Raw genomic sequence first — 21465 nt, forward strand, 5'->3', positions numbered from 1 at the left:
CAGAGATGTATGGGAATCCTGCCGGATGACACACTGTCTCAACGAAAAGCAGATTGTTCTGGCTGTCTGCTTTGCTGAAGCCTCCAACTTCAAGACTCACACAGCCCTGTCGTCGCAGGCTGGCCTGTCATTTGCCGCTACATAAATGCTTAAGAGGGGACACATCAACTGCTATGCTGGTCTGATGCGATGACGGAAAACTTGATACCGTGCTGAGTTGTAGCATTGTGACAGGCTGGCTCACTCATGTCGGCCCCCACAAGCTGGGCCCGTGTGGTGCAGTGGTTGGAGTGTCCAGCTAGGATCTAGGAGACCCAGGTTCAAATTGCTATTCCACTACTGCGCCAGTCACCCTTTAACCTACCTCACAGGGGTGTGGTAAGGGAGGAACAATGTTGTGAACCACTTTGGGTCTCCACAGGGCAAGAAAAAGAGGCTCTCTGAGTTCCGCAGAGCCTGCAAAACGGAGCTCTTCCGCCAGGCGTTTGTCTAAGGCCGGGTGATGGCCCGGGGCTAAGATCGGACCCCTCTCCCCGGAGGGGGGAGGCCAGTACTAGACTGACCTGGTTCCCCAGATTGTTCCACCCTATGCCCAATTATCCATCCGTTCCCTTCTGCTCATCCAGTGGGCCTGTACGAGAATAGTTTTTTAATCGCCATCATTGTGACTCAGTCATTATTTTAATGGGGTTTTAATGGGGAATTTTAATGGTTAATATATTGTATTTGTATTAAAACATTGTGAACCGCCGCGAGCCGGTTTCCGAGAGCGGCGGTCATACAAATCAAATAAATAAATAAATAAATAAATAAATAAATAAAATAAATCAGTCAGTCAGTCAATAAAATTGTTTTGCATTTCTGTCAACATTGTGTTTGGCAGGTTCACACATGTAACATGCAGTTTGGTGTAGTGGTTAGAGCAGCCTCCTCCTCCTCCCCAAATGGCCAATGATGCACCTGTAAGAGGAAGGGGAGGAGCCCTAGGTGGGCGTGTCCACAGCTCTGCTTCCCAATAATATTCTATATGATCGCGCCACTTCTGGGGTGTCTCAAAGCCTGAAGAAAGTTTCAGGGGGTCCTCAATGGTAAAAAAAAAAGTTAAGAAAGGCTGGCTTACAGTGTTAGATTAGATTTGAGAGATCCAAGTTCAAATCCCCATTATGCTAGTGAAGTTTGCTGGGTGACTCTGGCACTATTTCTCTTAGTCTACCCTACCTCACAGGGTTGTTGTGTGTAAGATGGAGGGAAGAGCAAATGGTATACTCCTTGGAAGAAGGATAGGACAACATATACTAAATAAATATATCCACCGTCTGATGACCGCAATGATGAAGAAAGTTGACAAGAAGAAAGTTGATTCATTTGTAATATGGTGTTAGAAAAGAGTTTTAAAATAGAAAAAGAAGTTGGTTTTTATACCCTGCTTTTTACTACCCGAACGAGTCTCAAAATGGCTTACAATTGCCTTCCCTTTCTTTCCCCATGACAGACACCCTGTGAAGGAGGTAGGTGTGAGAGAGCACCGACAGAAGTGCTCTGTAATAACAGCTCTAACAGGACTGTGAACAGCCCAAGGGCACCTAGCTGGTTGCATGAGGAGGAGGAGCGGGGAACCAAATCTGGCTTTCCAGATTAGAAGCCGCTGCTCGTAACCACTACATGGAGCTGGCTCTCGGTTATGTCTGAGATAATTTCGGATAATGTCTGAGATAACTTTGGAAAATGTGGGAATTCCATCTATGTCAGCGGTTCTCAACTTGGGGGGTCAAACGACCCTTTCAGGGACGTTGCGGAGGTGGCAGTGACCCAAAGGGGGTTGTAGGGTTGCCTGGCAACCATGGAAGGCCGAGGCTGGCTGCCTCAGGATTCCATGATCGCCAGGCAACCCTACGACCCCCTTTGGGTCACCACGCCACCGTGGCAGGGATCGCGGTAGCAGGAATGTTGAGAACCACTGATCTATGGCAAGGACGTCTTTGACCTCCTAGGTCATCATTTGGTGCTGGAAACATCACACAAAGCAAATGTGCCTGTGCAAATCTATCCTGGGAGTCAGAAAGATGGCATGCAGGACCCAGGGCAGGCCATTGTAACGTTGTCAAGTGGTATTCTAGGCAAGAACGCCATTCTGGGATCAGTCTTCACTGTGACCCATCAGGTGTATCTACAGAGCACCTTGAATTTATTGATTGATCATATTTAGAAATTCAATTTAGAAGCCACCCATCGTGCAGAGGGCTCAGGGTGGCTGGCAATAACAAACAAGTATAAATATTAATGTAAAATTGTTTTTAAAAAAACCCACAATTGCATCTTAATCTAAAAAGATGACACTGACAGTCTATGAGTGAATCGCTTGAGGAGTCAGGTAGATTAGGAGGCCAACAGCAGAAGGCACCTACCATCAGCCGAAAGCTTGGTGGAACGACTCACTTTTACGGGCCCTGTGGAATTGTAATAAGTTCTACCAGGGTTCTACCAGGTTTTAGCTTGAATGCAAGCAGGAATACAAGAAATCTCCAGCACAAACCTGCTTCTTTGTGGCTCTGTAGGATTGCTGGCTGCCTGAACAGGCCTGCTGGTGGAATGGAGTTAAGAATTTAGCAGCCGCAATTAGAGAAACACAGGAGACTTTAAAATCATGCACAGCACCACTTTACTTTCAGTTTTGGGGGGAAAGCAAGCCAGAAAATATGCTTAAAATATCCTAAATGAGTAAAATACTCTAAGTATAGGAGGGGGGAGAAGCAACAGCTGATGTAGAAAATGAAAAGCTTTTCATGTATTTTTATCACCACTATCCTTAAAGTCCTAGCATTTGTTTCAGTGTGCCTGTGTGTGTCACCAAGTTGCAGCTTGGTATAACGGCAGCTTGGTGCAGTGGTTAAGAGCAGTGGCTTCTAATCTGCAGAACTGGGCTTGATTCCCTACTTCTCCTCCATATGCAGCCAGCGGGATGACCTTGAGCCCACCACAGTTCTCTCAGAGGTCTCTCAGCCTCACCTACCTCACAGGGTGTCTGTGGTGGAGAAAGGAAGGATAGCCCATTGTAAGCCATTTTGAGACTTCTTCAGTTAGTAAAAAGGGTACAAAAAAGGAGGGTACAAAAATCCTGCCGGCTTATGGCCAGCTCTGAAAGGGGATTTCAAGGCAAGTGAGAAACTGAGGTTGCTTGCCACTGCCTTACTCTGCAGAACCTTCCTTGGTGGTCTCTCTTCCAAGTGAAAACAGAGCTGAAATAAAGCATGTTCATTAACACGACATCTCAAATGAGGCAGGAATTACATAGCAGGGTCATATTTATAGCAATAGGGAACAAGCTTAAAGCTGGTCCCTACTGTATTAAAGAACATAGTTAATGAACTGTTGTCTGATGAATTTCCAGGAGTTACTAAATCTGTAGCTAAATTCTGTCTGACAGTGTATAGAGTTCATGGAGTTTAAAGGTGCCACTAGACTCTGATTTTATTGTGCTACTTCAGACCACCACAGCTACTCATTTGAATCTACATTTTTAAAAGAAAGATTATTGTCCTGTTGGCCCTCCGTGTCCTGCATCCTACCTCCAAAAGGGGACACTGCAGACCAAGGCCTACAAGTTTACAGGCAGGACAGTTATGGGGACAGCCATTTCCTGTCCTCTGTCTCCCTCCTGTGGAGAAGGAAAGTCATGCTGCCTTTGATCGCAGTTCCATTTAGATCGGCTGGCTGCCAGCCCAAATTAAACTCAACCCAGCTGTGCTGTTAGACTCAGCCCTTTTCTTGTCGTAGCTATTGCAAGAATTGTGTGTGTCTCACACCAGATACCCAGCAGTCCCAGTTGGTGGGCAGTAGAGCCCTCCTGCTTCCCTTTCGAATGTCAGGACTTCTGTTTTGCTGCTCAGCGGATGAACATAGCTACCCCTGCAGCCCTGATGAACAAACCTACCGTTCTTTATGGTGAAACTGTGCAACAAAGCCAAGCCGTCGAACCAGTGACTGTATTCGGTATCCCCGATTTTATGCATGCCTGGACCATTGCGAATAAGAACCCCTTCCATCCAGCTTGGTATCTCGCCTGTAAAAAGGGGAAATGCTATATTAGGACATTAGATCCAAATAACTTTTTCTTCAAGTGGCCCTAAACTGGCCCCCAGTCAATGCAATATAGCACTGAATTTTGCAAGGCATTAAAGGCAATATTCGGAAGGCCAAATGGAGTGAGTGAGATAAATGATATCATCTCCTTAAATAAGATAGGCAATAAGATCTCATTAAAACTCTATTACATGGACATTTTCCCCTTCTCCTCCAGGCAATGGGTAGCCCCAATTAAATACCCAAGAGCCTTAATCTAAACACCTCACTCTTCACAGATTACGCCCAGCCTATAATTCAGGGGTAGTCAAACTGCAGCCCTCCAGATGTCCATGGACTACAATTCCCATGAGCCCCTGCCAGCATTCACTGGCAGGGGCTCATGGGAATTGTACTCCATAAACATCTGGAGGGCCGCAGTTTGACTACCCCTGCTATAAATGAAAGCTTCCTCGCCTTCCCGCACTCCTGGAAATGCAGAGCTCTCGTCGATGGATATAACGAACCCAGCAAAATTTCCCTGCTGGGCAGCTCTTACTGGTTTGTGGTTCTTTCCACCCCACCGTGGAACGGACGGCAATCCGACGGCAGGCCGCTCCATTCCGGACCATCCACGCGTCCTCCTAGCCCTCGGGGAAGTAAATCTCGCGGAGCCCAGGAGTAAACCCCCTTAAGTAGGAAACAGGCAGACCGGGAGCGGCAGAAACAAAACCGTTCCCTGGTCAGTTTCAATACGAAGGACAAGCGGAATCTCTCCGAGGTTGGAGGGGAAATGCTCCCCAACTAGCATAAAACCCGAGTTCGAGAAGCGGTTTGGAAACGTCTGCCGTCTGTTTGTTTCCGGGGAAGGACTGTTTGCTGTAGTCCACAGCGGAAACTACTGCTTCGTGGCGGACAGGCGATCAGCATATGCTGAATGCATTCAAAGTGCATTCAAAATGCATTCAAAATGCATCTGCATGTGCGATGCATCTGGATCGTTCCGGAGCGAGTTCACTCACCGCGCACTTCTGCCCGGATGGGCTCCGGATGTTCCCGGATGGTTCTGCCGAAGATTTTGTCCATTCTCTCTCCGGCCTCTGGGCTGTCTGTCTCGGCGATGCTGAGCGAAGAGCTCTCCTCTCTCTCTCTCTCTCTCTCTCTCTCTCACGCACAGGCCGGGAAAGGGTCTGGTTTCACTTTGGGCTGGATTTATCTTTGCTGGGTAAGAAAGGATCGGAGGCCGGCCGCCAGCTGCTGGCGGCTGAAGGTTTATCGCCTCTCCCTCCTTCCTGCTGATTAGGTTACCTCCCGGTCAAAATGACCCTACTTGGCGCTAGGAAGCAGCCTAGGAAAGGAGATCCCTGAACCAATAGAGCAGTTTTTTTCTCAACCAGGAGTTTCTGGGCAGCCCTGGAAGAGTTTCCAGAGCGGGTTGGAGTTAATTAATTTTTGATACATTTTTAAAATTAGTTAACTATTTATTGAGTGATATGACCATATATGGGCATGTCGACGCCCCCCCATGGCCATTGATAGGCTGGGAAGAGGGGGTCCCCAGTTGGGCGTGTCCACAACTATAATTCCCAACCATGTTCTGCACCATTGGGCCACTTCTGGAGTTTCTTGAAGCCTGAAGAATGTGTCAGGGGGTTCTCAATGGTCAAAAAGTTGAGAAACTTCAATAAGTGACCCTCCATTTCATTGTAAGAACGGGCATAGAAATATACACAGATTTGGGCAGAAGCTCATGTCATTGTTCTCTGGCCATTGTACAAAAGACCTGGCTTCTTTGTCCTGCTATCCTTATCATCATCTTCTTTACTGGAAAAAAAAATACCTGCATTAATCTCTGGTCATATTTATTACCACTAACCATAAACCTCAGTTGTTCAGTTGCCTTTGGACCCATTAGCTATCTAGGCAAGGATTGCCTTCTGAAGAAGAAGCAGATAAATCGTTTTTAAAAGTGGCTGTTGATCAAGTTCAATATTGCATTGCACAATTAAGTGCACGTCAAATTACACGACCGTTCAGAGTAAAATTGATAGTATCGACAACCTGCATACCTGGACTATGGATCGCTAGCTAAAAAAATATACAACAGCAAAACCAATAAATTCAGAGGATATCTTTATTGAAGGTATATTGATGGACTGTTATCTTGTGTCAAGATGAATAAGCTCGAAGCATCGCTGCTAAATCTCTGCTGTGTAGACTTGGCCTCTGCCTCCAATAAAGTAGCAATATACTTAATAGACATTAATCAACAAATTCAACACGTGTCCTCCTCCCTCTCAAGCTTGGCCCCGAGGATATTTCCTAGCTTGTTTCTTATGTATATCAATCTACTTAATATCCAGCTGTGATTTTAAAAATCTGCACATTGTGGCCTTGTCAGCTCACAATTAAAATTCAAAGCAGGGAGAGGAGATATGCACAATTTATTTTTTTGAGGATCAGGATCTTGTGAGAAGATTTCATGAGGTCTCGAGTGACGTATCGGGTTGCCACGGCAGCCTCCAATAACACCAGAGGCCATGTCTTTTACAGAGTGTGTAGAAGAAGGGTTTTGTATGTGGAAGGAATCTGCAGCAGGGTTTACGATCCTTGTTTAGACACTGGGTGAGCCTCCCAGTGTCCAGTTCTTAGGAGAGGGCAAAAGCCCTTGTGGAGATGCCTTGCCACAGACCAGGGTGGGGGGCTATTAGAGTGAGCAGGTGGGGGTAACAAAGAGGCAGTAAGGAAAGGGATTCCTGCTCTCCACTGGATTCAGTCTTCTCTTTGACTGTTTACATGTTTTGCCAATAGCTTCACTTTTTGGTGTTAGTTTTGTAAATGGGTATACACCATTTAAGGTTTTTAAGATGCAGTTGACCTAATCATAGAACTATAGAGTTGGAAGGGACCTCCTGGGTCATAATCCAACACCCTGCACTATGCAGGACACCCACATGTACAATGTGCAATGCATGGAATGTATTTGTGGACCATACATATAATGTGAGGTGCCGATTTACAGTTGCATCCATTATATTGAAAAAAACCTAGTCTGTTTGAATAAGAAACATCCAGCATGAGGAAATGGAATCTGGACAAAACCCAAAACATCATAAGTTCAAGCCATGCAAGGGAGAAGTAAGATCAAAATGGTGATTTTAAGCTCCAAGATGCTGGGAGATGTTTGGCATAAAAGGGAAAGGTGAAGATGGTTTTCTTTTGCAGTTCAGTTGCTAGCATTTCAAATAATTTCAATGGGAGAATTGGCTGCATCTGGTGGAGCATTAAGACGAGGGCCATTTCACTGGGACTGGCAGACAGATGAGTGCTGGGAGTTTCTAATGTACAGGGGTCCAAAACGGATTAGCAGTACGGTGACATTTGAGAGCTTAATCCTTGCCAAATCTGAACTGGCCCTGGGGAGCTGCTGTTTTCCTTGTCAGTGAAACATACAGACAACCCATTGGTACATCATGTTAACAACAACAACAACATATTTTTGTAATGTAAAACAGCTTCCAGAATTGGCGAAGAGGAAGCTTTCTTGCAATCTCATGGGCACTAGCCAATCAGTGCTATCTATATTATGCATTGCAGGGCGTTCCACAAATACACTGTTCTTTGAATGAAAAAAAATGTGCTTCCATTAGCCTGCCTGGAATCTACTGCCCATCAACTTCAGTTGGTGCCCTGCAAGTTCTAGGGTGATGGGAGAGGAAGAGAAAGTTCTCCCTATCTACTTCCTCTATGCTGTGAAGGGTTTTATAAACCTCTGTCATGTTCCTCTTTAGTCTTCAGATGAAACATAGACTTCGGTCTATTTAACCTTCTGAGTCAGCAAATTCACAAAGAACTGGCCAAATTCCCATGGCCCGCCCAACTCTGGGTAATTAAGGTGTCTGTCAAACAGGTCTGGAATTTATCCCTTGGGACTTATAACATTTGGATAATCATGGAGGATTGCTTAAACATTTAACATCCCAACATTTAGATGGGAGAGAGAGAAGAGATAGTGGAGCTGACAGAGACTTTCCTCTAGCTCAGGGGTAGTCGACCTGTGGTCCTCCAGATGTTTGTGGACTACAATTCCCATGAGCCCCTGCCAGCATTTGCTGGCAGGGGCTCATGGGAATTGTAGTCCACAAACATCTGGAGGACCACAGGTTGACTACCCCTGCTCTAGCCTTCTGCCACTTGTAGCTGCTGTTGTTTCTAGCCCAGCAAATTTCCAGCTGTAAACATCTGCAAGGGTGTCACTGCTTTGGGATTTCAAGCATTCCAGGCTTGATTCCTACCTTCCTTCCCCATTCCCTTTTTTGGAAGGGAATGACTGGATGCTATATGTTTAACATCATACATTCTACATTCAATGCCACATGTACCTAGCCTCGAATCATAATGCCATTATGCATACAGAGACGCATAGTGCTCAGCTATGGTTCTAGAATTACCAGCTGTCAGTTTTAGCAAACCAGCTTTCTGTATGTCTCATTCCTGTTGTCAACTGCTCAGCTTCTAAAGTACAATAGCTTCTTTTATAGGGATTCTTTATCTCTGGTGACCACAAGGGCAGTTGACTGTATACATCAATGTAATCTCCGGCATTCAAGCAGGAGGCTATAAATTAAGGCCCACCATTTCCACCGGGAGCTGGACATTTGCACAATGACCTTTCTTCTATCTTGTTGGTACATCTTGACATCTAGCCCCTTTCTCCCCTGGATATTCGCAGATACAACCTTTGTTTAGCAGGAGCAAACTGTCCTAGGGTTCTTTTGCTGGCGTTATTCAGAACAGGAGTGTCAAAAAGAGATGCCACAGTCAGATGACACCCAAAATCTCTGCAGGCAGGGGTAGCATGAAGTCCGTGCTTGGGTGTGCTATATCACCAGCCATGCCACATTTAGTGAACCACTGAACCAAGTATGTGGATTCTCATCATAACCCTTTCTTCTCTTGTCCTCTGCTCTACTCCAGAAGACTTACTCCTCACAGAAGGGACGCCTTGTTCAAAGTACCAAGTGGCTTTCAACCATTCTTGCTATGAGATTGTGAGGCTCCAGCGCTCTTTTGCGAGTGCCCAGAGTTGGTGCGAGAGAGGAGGGGGCCACCTGGTCTTTATCGAAAATGAAGAAACCCAAAAGTTCTTGGAGGAACAAATCCCAGAGGACAAGGAGTGGTGGATTGGGATAACCTACAGTTCCTCTTTGAATGAAACAACTGAAGGTAGGGAAAAGAGTCTCTTTCTTCTGTGTAGTTTTGGGATAGGGGTCGATGGGGAAAACAAGAATATATAGAACATTTGGGAGGGGTTGTGGCTCAGTGATAGAACTTCTGCTTTGCAAGCAGAAGGTCCCAGGTTCAATCTTTGGCATCTCCAGTGGAAAGGACCAGGCAGTAGGTGTTATGAAAGTCCCCTGGCTTTTGCCAGTCTGAGTAGACAATACTCACCCTTGATGAACCAATGGTCTGATTCATTACAAAAGAGATTCATGTGTGTTCATGTGCCATGAGAACCAGCTTTGTGTAATGGTTTAAGGGGTGGAGTTAGGATCTGGGGGAACCTGTTCAAATCCACATTTAGGGCGCTGTCTCTTCAGGAGAGAGACATGCGTCTCCATGAAAGGCCATGTGCAGAGAGTGAGAGGACAAAGGGACAGAGGAGAGGTCCAGAGCACAGCTCCCAAGTTAAGACCTATTTTGTCTTTAAGGAGATAACACCTATGCACACTTGGAATGATGTAGTCCCCTCACCCCAATGTCCAGGCGTGCTGAGTCCCTAACCCCAACAGTTACTTGGAGGAAGGCAATGGAAAACCATCTCTGTCTGGAAAGCCCTATGAGAAGGGTTGCCATGAGCAGGTTACGATTGGAAGCACATGTGAACTATTTGTAAGCTTTAGCTTTTACAATACTGGTACATATTAAATATTGCTTTGCAGTGTGTTAGAGAAACCTTACTAAAGAAAGGAGAGCTTAGTCAGCCTTACATGGTAGGATGGACATTTGGTGGTCCATAACCAACAACTATGACCATTCCTTGCTGTGCAGGTCCCTTGGTTTGGCTGGACACCTCCAACATCACCTACAGCAAGTGGCACCAAGAACCACCCTCAGTCCTCACTTCTGCATGCGGCTACATCCTGAAGAATTCTGGCTACGAGTGGGCCATCACGGAGAACTGCAGTCAGGAGTTTGACTTCATCTGTGAGTTTGGTAAGAGATCTCAAACCCATTTCCCTGCGCTTGAGAAAACACATGAATGTGCTAAAGTCATAAATGCTGATACTTGGGTGATGTTTGTAACACAAGTTTTCTTTTTGAGCCTGTGGCTGAACTGGAGATGGTTTTTCAAGACATTGGACCGTTTCTGCACTGGAGGTTTTGCACTGGGCTGCAGGCTGGAGTTCGACTGGGGGCAGGTTGCCTCGCCTCTTCCTACTCCTGCATGGGGGAGCATTTGGTCTGGTGAACCTCGACCGCCTCAGATTTGTGCTCCCACATGGGAGCCAGGGCAGCAAAGTTCCCAGTACGGAAATGGTCAACTTGGGTGGTTTATTTATTTATGTGAAAGAACAAAAGCTGGAAGACGAAGATGGGATGCGGAGAACATGTGGTGGCCTGACATCTTCTCAGTGAAGCTAAGCTAATTACCTGCTTCCATCATACTGGGGGGTGGGGGGGTGGGAGGAGGACTTATCTGGATAACCCTGATTGATCAGATCTCAGAAACTAGGCAGAGTTGTATTTGGATGGGAGGCACCAAAGAGTTCCAGGGTCACTACATGGGGGAAGGCAAAGGCAACCCACCTCCGTTGGACTCTTGCCTTGGAAACCCTATGAAGTTGTCATAAATCAGCTGCAACTTGAAGCACTTTATACCCACATGCATCTCGCAGGAGATGCACACCAGATTAGACCTTATCATAGCCTATAAAATTCTGCTTTTAAGCCTTCATTGCTTAAATAATCAATAAATATCCAGCCTGGTAAACAGTTTCTGTGAGCTCAAAAACTTGCACAGTGTCTTGAGTCCCTTTAGTCAGTCCTAATTAACGGTGCTGCATGGATCTTGTTCTTTTTGCCGACTGGAGTGCCTAGCCATGGTGGGAAGAGCGAGAGAAAAATGCCACTGAAGCCCAATGGACAGCAAACGATGCTACAAGCTTATTTAGAGCCTTATTATCTGTGATCTGACCGTGTTGCTAGGGATACAGATGGGTTTAAATCAAGCCATTAAGAAATGAAAGCACACGATTAAGCTGGCCCGTATGCTGGACCTGCTAATCAGGCCATTTAAAGGAAGCGACCATTAGAACAATGGAAATTATTACCCTGTGAAAAATACACTCTTCCCATTTTAAAAACCTAGGCAGTAGGGTGGCATGAGCAGATACAATAGGAAGAGAACCAGTTTTCTCCACTTCTGTTTGCTGTGGCATTCGGTCTTTCTTACTCCTGCACACCCAACTAACCTTGTCAAAATGCTGTCTCCTACATGCAATCAGATATAGGGAGCAGCTCCCTTATTGTGTCCTCATGAAGGCCAAGGAGAAAGTAGGACCAGGCTGTGTGAGATGATTGTGCATGCGTAAACCATTTGCCAGTTGCAATGTATTGTACTGTACAGTTTGAATGGGTGCAAAGGAACTTGATGAACTGGCCAAACTGTCTGCCAACAGTCAACTGTTTGATGAAAAATCAGCTTCCTGCTTAGTACCATGAACCGACAGCTGGAGTGGTAGGTGCTGTTCAAGCATCCCTGAGGCAAAATCCACGCAACCAATCCATAAGTACACAAGGAAAATAAAAATGGCTGAAGGGACCAAGCCTCAGTCTTTCCTTCCAGGTGACTGACTCCAAATTAAAATTCCAACCAGGCCATATTTTTAAAATGTAGTCAGCCAATAACCTCATTAACAGGAAATCAGGAAGTAAACATGAATTCTTGACATTTCTCCCTTGGTTATGGTCTGGATCACTTGCACACCACCTGGAGATTCTTTGTGGAAGTGCGTTTGGTGCTTATAATTTCTATCAAACAACAACGTATTTAGCTGCACGACTCATGGCTTGAGGCAGCTAGCCCCTCTGCTGCTGCCCATCAGTGGGTGCTGCAGAACGTCAGGGCACCCAGAGGGGGGCCAGTTTGTGGGTGGCCATTTCTATAAGGATGCCGCACCACCAGCCCCAATGTCACCAAGGCCCGCCTACCCATGTGCCCCAGGAACAAAATGCAGTAGGTGTATACCTGCTATCAAAGGGCATAACAGACAGAAGGCCAGCTTGGTGTAGTTGTTAAGAGCGGTGGCTTCTAATCGGGTGAACTGGGTTTGATTCTTCACTCCTCCATGTGCAACAGAGTGACCTTGGGCTAGTCACAGTCCTGTTAGAGCTGTTTTCACAGGCCAGTCCTGTCAAAGCTCTCTCAGCCTCACCTCCCTCACAGGTTGTCTGTTGTGGGGAGAGGAAGGGAAGGTGATTGTAAGCTCCTTTGAAACTCCTTTGTGTAGTGAAAATCAGGGTACAAAACCACCTCTTCTTAGGATGGCTTTCTCAATTATGGTACCTGGCTTGGGATCCAATTTTGTGGGTAAAAATACATGTTGAGTTTTGGGAATATAGGCTGTTGGATGGAACAATAACATGCAGCAAACAATTAAGAGCCTTTTACCAAATATAGTGTCCTTGTTCTCTTAGAGTCAGGCCACAGCATGGCTTGTGACAACTCGAATGCAACAGTACAGTGCGGATCTGGAGATGTGATTCAGGTCGGGGACAGTTTCTATGGACGGAAAACTCCCCACTACTGCGTGCTGGAAACTCCGCTACAGTTTGATGTGGAAGAAGAATGCAGTTGGATCAGTGTAAAGGATGAAGTTGCAGGTAATGAATGAATGTACACACCAGTCCCCAACATGGCGCCCACCAATACGTTTTCTGGCATTTTTAGAGAGCAAATCCAAAGGGTCCTGTATGGAACAGGGGGTGGGGAGAGATGTGGACATTCTATCTCAACTGATTGACTCAGCAAATTGTTGGACTTCCTGGGAAAGTACATCTCAGCTGTGTGTCCTTGGCTCAGACACAGAGTTCCTAGTGCCTCTGGCCTTGGCAACCTCTCTGGGGCAGCCAGTTCTTGGTTGATGTCCACCATACTTGATCTGCATTGCCAAAGGATCAGCAAATTTTGAGAGCTTTGCCTGAGAGCTTCAACATCATGCATGACCTCTAATGAGATCTAAAAGGAGTATACGCAAACCACAAGGAGGAAATTCCATGGAACAAAGTAGTCAACCGGATTGGTTTTGTAAGAGACAAGACAGATGTTTTCATCTTGGTCCTTTTGTCCTACTTTTCATCCCAGAATTGGTTCCCGGGGCAGCATAAGCCACTTGAAGTAACCCTGAGATTCATCATGAATATTTCTTAGGGTGGTGATTCTCAGCTGGGACAAGTTCTGGGCATGATCAAAAGGTAACCCAATCATCGCAAAGTCATTCACTGTCAAATCAACTCTTGCAGGTCAATGTCATGGGCTCCAAGCATGCCAAGTGGCAGCTGATGGAACCTTCTTTGGAGACCCTTGTCCGGGTTTGGGAAGCTACCTGTCGATCCAGTACCACTGCATGGAAGGTAAGCCACAGGGCCACTGGAAAACATTTTAGCTTTGTCTTGCCACTGACAAACTGATCTCCTTTATCTACCTTTTCCCTTTATCTATCTATCCTCCCCTGTCCAAGTTTTCAGGACAGGGACTGCCCCTCTTGATTGGGGTGAGCTGAATCAAGAGACATTGGTCTGAAAAGCAGGAAATACATCTATGAAACCAGGGGAACAACTGTGGACCTTTTTCACAAATGCCCACTGATGGGGATGTTCTGTGTATCGTTTCACAGGTTTGCAGCTGGCTGTGACGGAGTCGAGCTTAGTTTTCGAGAATGTCACCATTGCGTTGAAATGGCTTCTCTCCCCCTACTCTGGAAACCTCTCCTGCATCGTTAGCATGGGAGACGGACACACAATCGATCCTTACTACCCGCCAACGTAAGCAGAAATGTCTTTAATTAAGCAAACTTAGATCTTCAATTATCTGGCCTTTAAAAAAAGCAGTTTCCTATCAAGGATAGCTTAAAGTTTGTTTGTTTGTTTTTTCAAACACACAGCTGGTTATTTCAAATGTAGGTATAACTAAAATGAAAAAAAATGGCTAATGGAAGTGAAAGAGGATCTGCAATTTTCAATATTTCTTAAGTGCTCGTTGTGCACCTTATTTCAGATGTCCATCATTTATGTCCCTTGACCTGAATAGCACAAGGTAGCTAGATCTAGATGGAGCTTGGAAGCGAAGCAAGGCCAGCTAGGTTAATACTTGGATGAAAAGCCCACATGGAGGTCTACAGTCGCTGCACAGTGGCTGGTAACAGCAAACCACCTCTTAGCATCTTTCGCCTTGAAACCATTGGGTGGCCATCTATAATTTCACAAATAAAGTGCTATTAGACTCTTGGTCTTTTCTACTGCTTCTCATATACAAACGCATAAGCAAACTCAGGTCTGGTGCCTTAAATGTGTGGAAAGATCCTTGTTAGTAAGTGGCGATTGGTGAATCTGCATAGAAGCATACCAAGAGTCCATTGGTCAGGGCTTGTCCTCAGTGCTTCCATATTCCACTGCTCTTGACTGCTCTGCATGTAACGTGATTCGTTTTGTCTTGTAAGTTTGTCTAGCAACGTCACCTACAGCTACACCTCTCCGGGTGAATTTACCATCTTTGTGGAATGCACCACCAGTGAATGGCACGTGACGGCCCAAGCGCTTATAACCGTCCATGACAAAATGGACCAACTCACTATCCTCGGCTGCTTCAGCACGTCAGAAGTTGGGAATGGCTCTCATTGCAGGACTCTTTACAAGGAACCACTGTGGATCCAAGTGGCACTTAATGGAGGTCAGAGTGGCCATTTTCTCCCCGTTCAATAGCAGTTTGAGCAAGGCAGTGTTGCCAAGCATAATTTGGACATCCGCGAGGAAAAATCCCTGGGCTTCTGCCTCTACCAAAGCTTTCTCCAAAGAGTTGATTTTGTGAAGTTAACTTGACAGCTTGGTGCTCTAGTTGGCACAGAGAGCCAGCTTGGTGTCGTGGTTAGGAGTGCAGACTTCTAATCTGGTGAGCCGGGTTTGATTTCCCGCTCCTCCTCCACATGCAGTCAGCTGGGTAACCTGATAACGTAGTTCTGACCGAGCAGTGATATCAGGGCTCTCTCAGCCTCACCCACCTCACAGGGTGTCTGTTGTGGGGAGAGGAAAGGGAAGGCAGTTGTAAGCCACTTGGAGACTCCTTCTGGTAGAGAAAAGCGGTATATAAGAACCAACTCTTCTTATTTATCTATCCCTTTGCTAAAAACTGAGTGGAGGACTAGATATGACATAGGAAATGTGAAGACAAGTTTCTCATGTAATTTTTTCTTTAACCCACCCAAAATCTAAATTGAAGCCAAATTAGAGGTGTTCCTCCTTCTCCCTTTTTGTGGTCTCCCCTTTTGACCCTCTTACTTTTTCACATCTCCCAAACTGCTCTATAAATGTACATCTTATTTTTAAAAAGAAGACCCACTTTGGGAAATGCTATAAAGAGAGGGTGAGGATGACAGAGGGTTTATAGTGAAGGGATGCAGAACTAGTCTGTACCCCATGGAAAACCATTCTTCTACTTTTCAGGTAGTGGAGTGACTTATACCATGGTAGCAGATAACAAAACTTTGACCGAGTCCAGCACCACATTGGGAACAGTTCCTCACAATCTGACTTTGGATACCACATCTCAACAGTTGCTTGGACCGGGGGTCCATCGTCTTGAAATCATTGCCTCCAGCAACACCACTGAATCAGAAATTTCGGAAGGCCTAACCATTCACTTAGTCGAACCGATCATCGGTCTTCTAGCCATGCTAACCTCCAGCTCTGTGAAATTAGGAGAATATCTGGAGATCAAGGTCTCTGCCCCTCACGGGAAACCAGAAAAGCTCAAGTTTGAGCTGATTGGATCGAATGAAACCTTCTTGCACCTGAAGGATGGTCCTGAAGGAGAAAACAAAACCTACAATATTCAAATGAAATTGGAAGGTACTGCCTTATTGAATGTCATGCACATAATTGACTTGAATGGTTATGTTTACAAGCAGGAGTATGAACGATATCGGTGTTTCTTTACCATTCAAAAGAATACAATAAGGGTTGTGTAAAACTCTGTGTGTGTCAAAAATGCTTGGAAACCACGTTACTGCTTGCTAGTAACCGCTTGCATTGAGAAGTGGAACCATAGCCTCAGCAAGACAGGGAGCATATTTGGTAGTCAAATGACTGAAAAGTAATGTTCTGAGACTCAGCCACTTGAAAAACCACTCATGATTCCCACTTACCTTGTGCTATTTCGATGCCACTGTAGGGTTACCGTATTTTTGCACAGCAAAAAAGAGAACATATTTCCTGACTGACCACTTCAAACAAGTGATCACTGTGACAAATCTCACTTTAAATGCCCCAGAGCCTCTTGTGGCGCAGAGTGGTAAGGCAGCGACATGCTGTCTGAAGCTGTCTGTCCATGAGGCTGGGAGTTCAATCCCAGCAGCCGGCTCAAGGTTGACTCAGCCTTCCATCCTTCCGAGGTCGGTGAAATGAGTACCCAGCTTGCTGGGGGGTAAACGGTAATGACTGGGGAAGGCACTGGCAAACCACCCCGTATTGAGTCTGCCATGAAAACGCTAGAGGGCATCCCCGGTGCTTGCACAGGGGATATCTTTACCTTTTTACCTTACTGTTTTAGGTGTGATCATTGCTACTAACCACGAGTATTCCTAACTTTCTAACCCAAAAGAGGTCATTTTCATCCATTCTCTAAAAAAGAGCCCAAAAGAGGGGGAACACCAAAAAATGAGGACAAGCCTTCTAAAAAGAGGACATTCAGTAACCCTATGCAACATACATTTATTGAAGATTCTTGTGTGTGCTACTGAATTAGCCCTAAATAATAGCATAGGGCTGCTATGGGTTGATTTTGTAGTGTGCAAACCGAGCACACAGGGGTCAAGGCTACTTGTAGCAGGTAAATGAATGGTCTGTGAAAACTCTTGTCCTTCAGCCCCATCCATTACATGACCAACTGAAGTTTGTTTAATTAATTCCTTTAATTAACTTAAATTTAAAGCTCAAGTGTTAAAATTCTAAAATTGCCCTTAGTGTCATCTTTCATGGGAATAGGAGGGGGTTGTGTATAAGGTTCAACCTGGTAGAGTTGAACAGAGAGTCCAGAGGTTCATGATGTTACCTCAGGAACTCAAAAGTTGAGCTATAAAACAATATAGAATGTTAACAATTATTTATTAAAGCGCACCAATATCAGGTTAAAAACAAAGTAAAAACTATACAGATCTAACTGTATAGTTTTTATATAGTTTTTACTTTGTTTTAACCTGATATTGGTGTACATTAATAAATAATTGTTACAATTTTACATTGTTTTATAGCTCAACTTTTGAGTTCTTGCCTTTGTTAAGGTTGGGTTTTCGTTCCATTTTTGGTTTTGCATCGTGATGTTACCACAGTCGTAGGCCTGGTAGAAAAGTTGTATATATTTACCCCTATTTAAAATCAGTTCTGTGTTCTTTTCAGGTACTTTTCTAGTCAAGGTGCTTGCCACGAATGCTTTCTCGAATATGAGCATTAACGTAGGAACAGCCATTGTCTCGTCCAACAGCTCTGGTAATGCCAGTCATAGCTATCTTCCTATTTTAGATGTTCCTTTCCATGGCCCTGCTGTTTGGTACATCCCTCTTGACATTCAAATTATCTTTGTGTTTTTAGCTGTTTGCATTCTGATGATGATTTGAAGATGCTTTGAGCTTCCGTAGGTAGAACTCCCAACAGGTAGACTCTACAGGTAGAACTCCCAACAGAGATCTTCTATAAGTGCTTCAGTGAAGGTTTTTAGCCATGTTAGATAATGATATGAAAAGAAACACCTTTTCCAAAGACGCCTTTTGATTTAAATGTTATTTCCCCCCCAATCTATATATACATATAGAGATTAACTTGTGTAGTCTTTCATGACTGCAACTCCAGGTTCAGCTAATTCCAGCAAGAAACTTCCAGCTATCTGCCTAGAGCTATATTTTGCTGTTTCTCCACCCCCTCCTCTTACCTTCTCCAAGATACTATGACTATACCATTCTAAAAGGCAAAAGATGTTCCTGTTTATTAGGCATCATTGCTTTCCAGTGATGAAATATCAAATGACCACCTTGGACAATGAATGCAAACCATTGGCTCTGCAAAGGGAGGTCTCCTGATGGCATTGTACTTTCCTCTTCTTACCCAGAACAACTAATCACTTGACCCAATTACTGCAAGTGTCAAAATACATTCCGCTAGGGAAGCAAACTTGCAGCACAAAAATGATCAGATAGCCCAGCAGTGACTTGGGGCATGACTGAAATAGTGTGGGAGAGGGGCCATACTGAGCTATGATGCATTGCAAGAGAGAAAAGGGGTTGGGGCAGAGATGGCAGAGGAGGAGGGCAGGAGGCAGCAACAGGGCACTGATTTCTGTCCCCTTCATCCCCAAATGCAACCCTCAGCCTTAAGAGAGCTACTTCTATAGATCAGGGGTAGTCAACCTGTGGTCCTCCAGATGTCCATGGACTACAATTCCCATGAGCCCCTGCCAGCAAACAGCTATATACACACCCACCCTGGGGCCCTCCCCTCCCACAGGAGGACCACAGGTTGACTACCCCTGCTATAGATGACTGGAATCAGCTCAGGGAAATCTATCATGATTTATGTATGAAAATGGACCAATAAATTATAGAATCCTAGAATCATAGAGTTGGAAGGGGCCATACAGGCCATCTAGTCCAACCCCCTGCTCAACGCAGGATCAGCCCAAAGCATCCTAAAGCAATTCCATATCACTGCAGCTAAGAACTTGGATTTATTCTTTGTGTTTAACAGAACTTCCTGAGGACAAGCAGCAAACCAACACCAGTGGCAAAACTGTGAGTTTGGCAAGACTTGGAAAGAGTGGGGGGGGGGGGAGAAGGCAGCTGAGAAGTTCCTCTTGAAAATATTTTAATGTGCCTCGCGGGGAAGGAGGGGGTCAGATCTTGAAGGCCTAGTTTCAAAATGCCATTTCTTTGTGAATTAGTCGGATGGCACACAGAGACACACACCTTCCTAGTGACCCGTATCTCTTTGGTCATTCTGCAAGGACTAAACACAGCCAGAGGGAGTTATTGCTTCACTGCTGCTCATCCCCCACCCCCACAAAAGTCTTAGCTGCCAGAGAGAAGTTGGCACCCTCTGTGCAGTATGTGAACATACCTCTGGATCACCCATGGCATGCTAGGGATGTGCAAAAGGGAAAATATTCAGAATCACCCCCAGGTTTTTCAGATTTGATTGAATTGATTCAACTGAATCCAAATGGATTTGGCAGCATTGAAACCAAAGGCACCATTGAAGTTTATGGAAATGTTTTCCTTTTTGTCTTTTCTGCAGTCTAGGGGGGGGGGGGGTTGGGGTAGAGGCACCAAACTTGCAGCGTGGCTGCAGGAGCTCTCCTCAAAAGAATCCCCCAAGTTGCAAAAATATTGGACCAGGGGGTCTGATCGCCGTTATTTCCTATGATAAGAAAAAAGCAGATTCTCCGGTATGTTTGTGAATTCTCACCATAGGAAATAATGGAGATTGGATGGGGGCACCCTCTTTGGGGGCCTCTAGAATTCGGCCCGCTGGTCCAATCTTTTTGTGACTTGGGGGAGCTTTTTAGGAGAGGCTTGTGCAGCTATATAGCATATTTGATGACCCTACCTCAAATACCCACCCCCACCCAGAGCCTGGAAAATAGAAAAAGTGGGATTTCCCTCCCTTTCTCTTTCTTTGTCAGGTTTAAATATCCACTTGTTCAAATTGCCAAATCACATTGAAACACATTTTGGCAATTTGAACAAGGTTGCTTGGCCATTTAAACCTATTGGGAAATTGCAATTCAGACTGGATTTGGCTAATTTGTGCCTGAATCAAGAGTGATTCAGGTACTTTTTGCCTGATGGGAATTGTATTGCACATCCCTGTGGCAGTATCTGTCAATGGGATCCCTGAAGCAAGACCAAGATGGGAAACCCCTGTAGATGAGGTCTCTCCATGACCAGTTCTAATGGCTACCTTTCTTTTGGATTAGGATAACAACCGGAAAAAACAAATATATATTAAACCCAGTCGCCATGCTGGCATCTTTGCAATGGTTAGTCTCGGCTGGCCTGAAGACGGCAACACTTCTCTCTACTCATGGTCTTGTGGTACGTGCATTGCCCTTTAAGTCAGTGATCCTCAGTGCTGCTCAAGGGCACTGTGGAGCCCTTCATTGTGCTTTCTGGGGCCCACTTGCCTCTTCCCCTTTGCAGCTAATCCCAATGTTCCTCTGGGCAAAAGATGCTCTAGCATTGTTTTTGTGTGCAGGGAGCATCCATTTCACTAGCCCGGGATTTTCCAATGTTTTGCCAAGACTTTCCAGTATTTTGATTTGGCACCAGCCTCATGGTGTCTGTTGTGAGAAGAGGATGGGAAGGTGATTATAAACCACTCTGAGACTCCTTCAGGTAGTGAGCAGCGGGGTATAAAAACCAACTCTTCTTTTGCTTTGAATCCTATCTAAACTGGATTCCAGATAAATCACCTACTCCCATATGAACCTACCTAGCCACTGCAGTAATCTTTGGAGGCTCTAATTCAGGAGTCCCAAGCTGTGAGACTAGATGGGTATCAACCCAAGGAAGATCCCTCTCAGCCTTGGCTCCAGAATTATGAGGTTCCCTCCCCAGAGATATTTGCTTTCCACTTCCCAAAGCAGCTCCAAATGCCCTCTGCAACTCTGCTCCACGGGCTCAACTCCTGGGAACTCTGGCAGTGAAGTATTTTTATATATCTGTAGAAATGTTCACCATGTAGATCTATCAGCTCTGTGGTATAGCAAAAAGCACACCACGATGTCCAAGAGGGCTGGATTGATGAGGGAAGGAATTCTTTTACTTCGGAAATGATAATGCTTCCATCAAAAAATACCTTCTCAGGGTTCTGCTGGCCTGAGTGGACAGAATGTGTTCAACAGCGATCCCTTGTCCTTGACCAAAGAGAGATACGGATCCCACCTGCCTGCTTGCCTCCTCCTAGCTCTGCAGTGACCGTGAAAGTTACAGTCCGAACCCCAGAGAAGGAAACAAAACAGGACGAGCAATGCCTTTACGTGACAGCAAAACAAGAGCTGAGCCCCCAAATCAGGTGTGAAATCATTTATTCCTTCTGCTATCACTGGGGCTCTGAAAGAGTCAGATGATGAAGCAGAGATGC

General features: G+C 45.3%; 2 protein-coding genes across 5 annotated transcripts in view; one reads left to right on the top strand and one right to left on the bottom strand.

Moving 5' to 3' along the window:
* BCO1 (beta-carotene oxygenase 1) overlaps window positions 1–5345 on the bottom strand; it is a 35364-nt gene extending 30019 nt beyond the window's left edge. The window contains exons 1-2 of one of the 2 annotated variants that reach the window (XM_077309615.1): window positions 5082–5345; window positions 3932–4060 (exon numbers count right to left, since the gene is read on the bottom strand). In XM_077309615.1, coding sequence (XP_077165730.1) covers window positions 3932–4060; window positions 5082–5145 — 193 coding nt within the window. In that variant the 5' untranslated portion in view covers window positions 5146–5345. Of the gene's footprint in view, window positions 1–3931; window positions 4061–4618; window positions 4851–5081 lie in introns of those variants that run through there. The other variant, XM_077309614.1, reaches the window with a different exon arrangement.
* A 3439-nt stretch (window positions 5346–8784) lies between these two features.
* The window catches only part of LOC143823723 (polycystin-1-like protein 2), a 45225-nt gene continuing 32544 nt past the window's right edge, over window positions 8785–21465 (top strand). For 2 of the 3 annotated variants that reach the window (XM_077310284.1, XM_077310285.1), the window contains exons 1-11: window positions 8787–9285; window positions 10111–10275; window positions 12760–12945; window positions 13585–13695; window positions 13959–14106; window positions 14781–15010; window positions 15781–16185; window positions 17731–17820; window positions 19072–19115; window positions 20300–20417; window positions 21189–21396. In XM_077310284.1, the coding sequence (XP_077166399.1) occupies window positions 8985–9285; window positions 10111–10275; window positions 12760–12945; window positions 13585–13695; window positions 13959–14106; window positions 14781–15010; window positions 15781–16185; window positions 17731–17820; window positions 19072–19115; window positions 20300–20417; window positions 21189–21396 (2006 nt within the window). In that variant the 5' untranslated portion in view covers window positions 8787–8984. Of the gene's footprint in view, window positions 9286–10110; window positions 10276–12759; window positions 12946–13584; window positions 13696–13958; window positions 14107–14780; window positions 15011–15780; window positions 16186–17730; window positions 17821–19071; window positions 19116–20299; window positions 20418–21188; window positions 21397–21465 lie in introns of all 3 variants that reach the window. The other variant, XM_077310286.1, reaches the window with a different exon arrangement.

The sequence above is a fragment of the Paroedura picta genome, chromosome 14 (assembly GCF_049243985.1).
Source record: "Paroedura picta isolate Pp20150507F chromosome 14, Ppicta_v3.0, whole genome shotgun sequence".
NCBI classification, from domain to species: Eukaryota; Metazoa; Chordata; class Lepidosauria; order Squamata; family Gekkonidae; genus Paroedura; species Paroedura picta.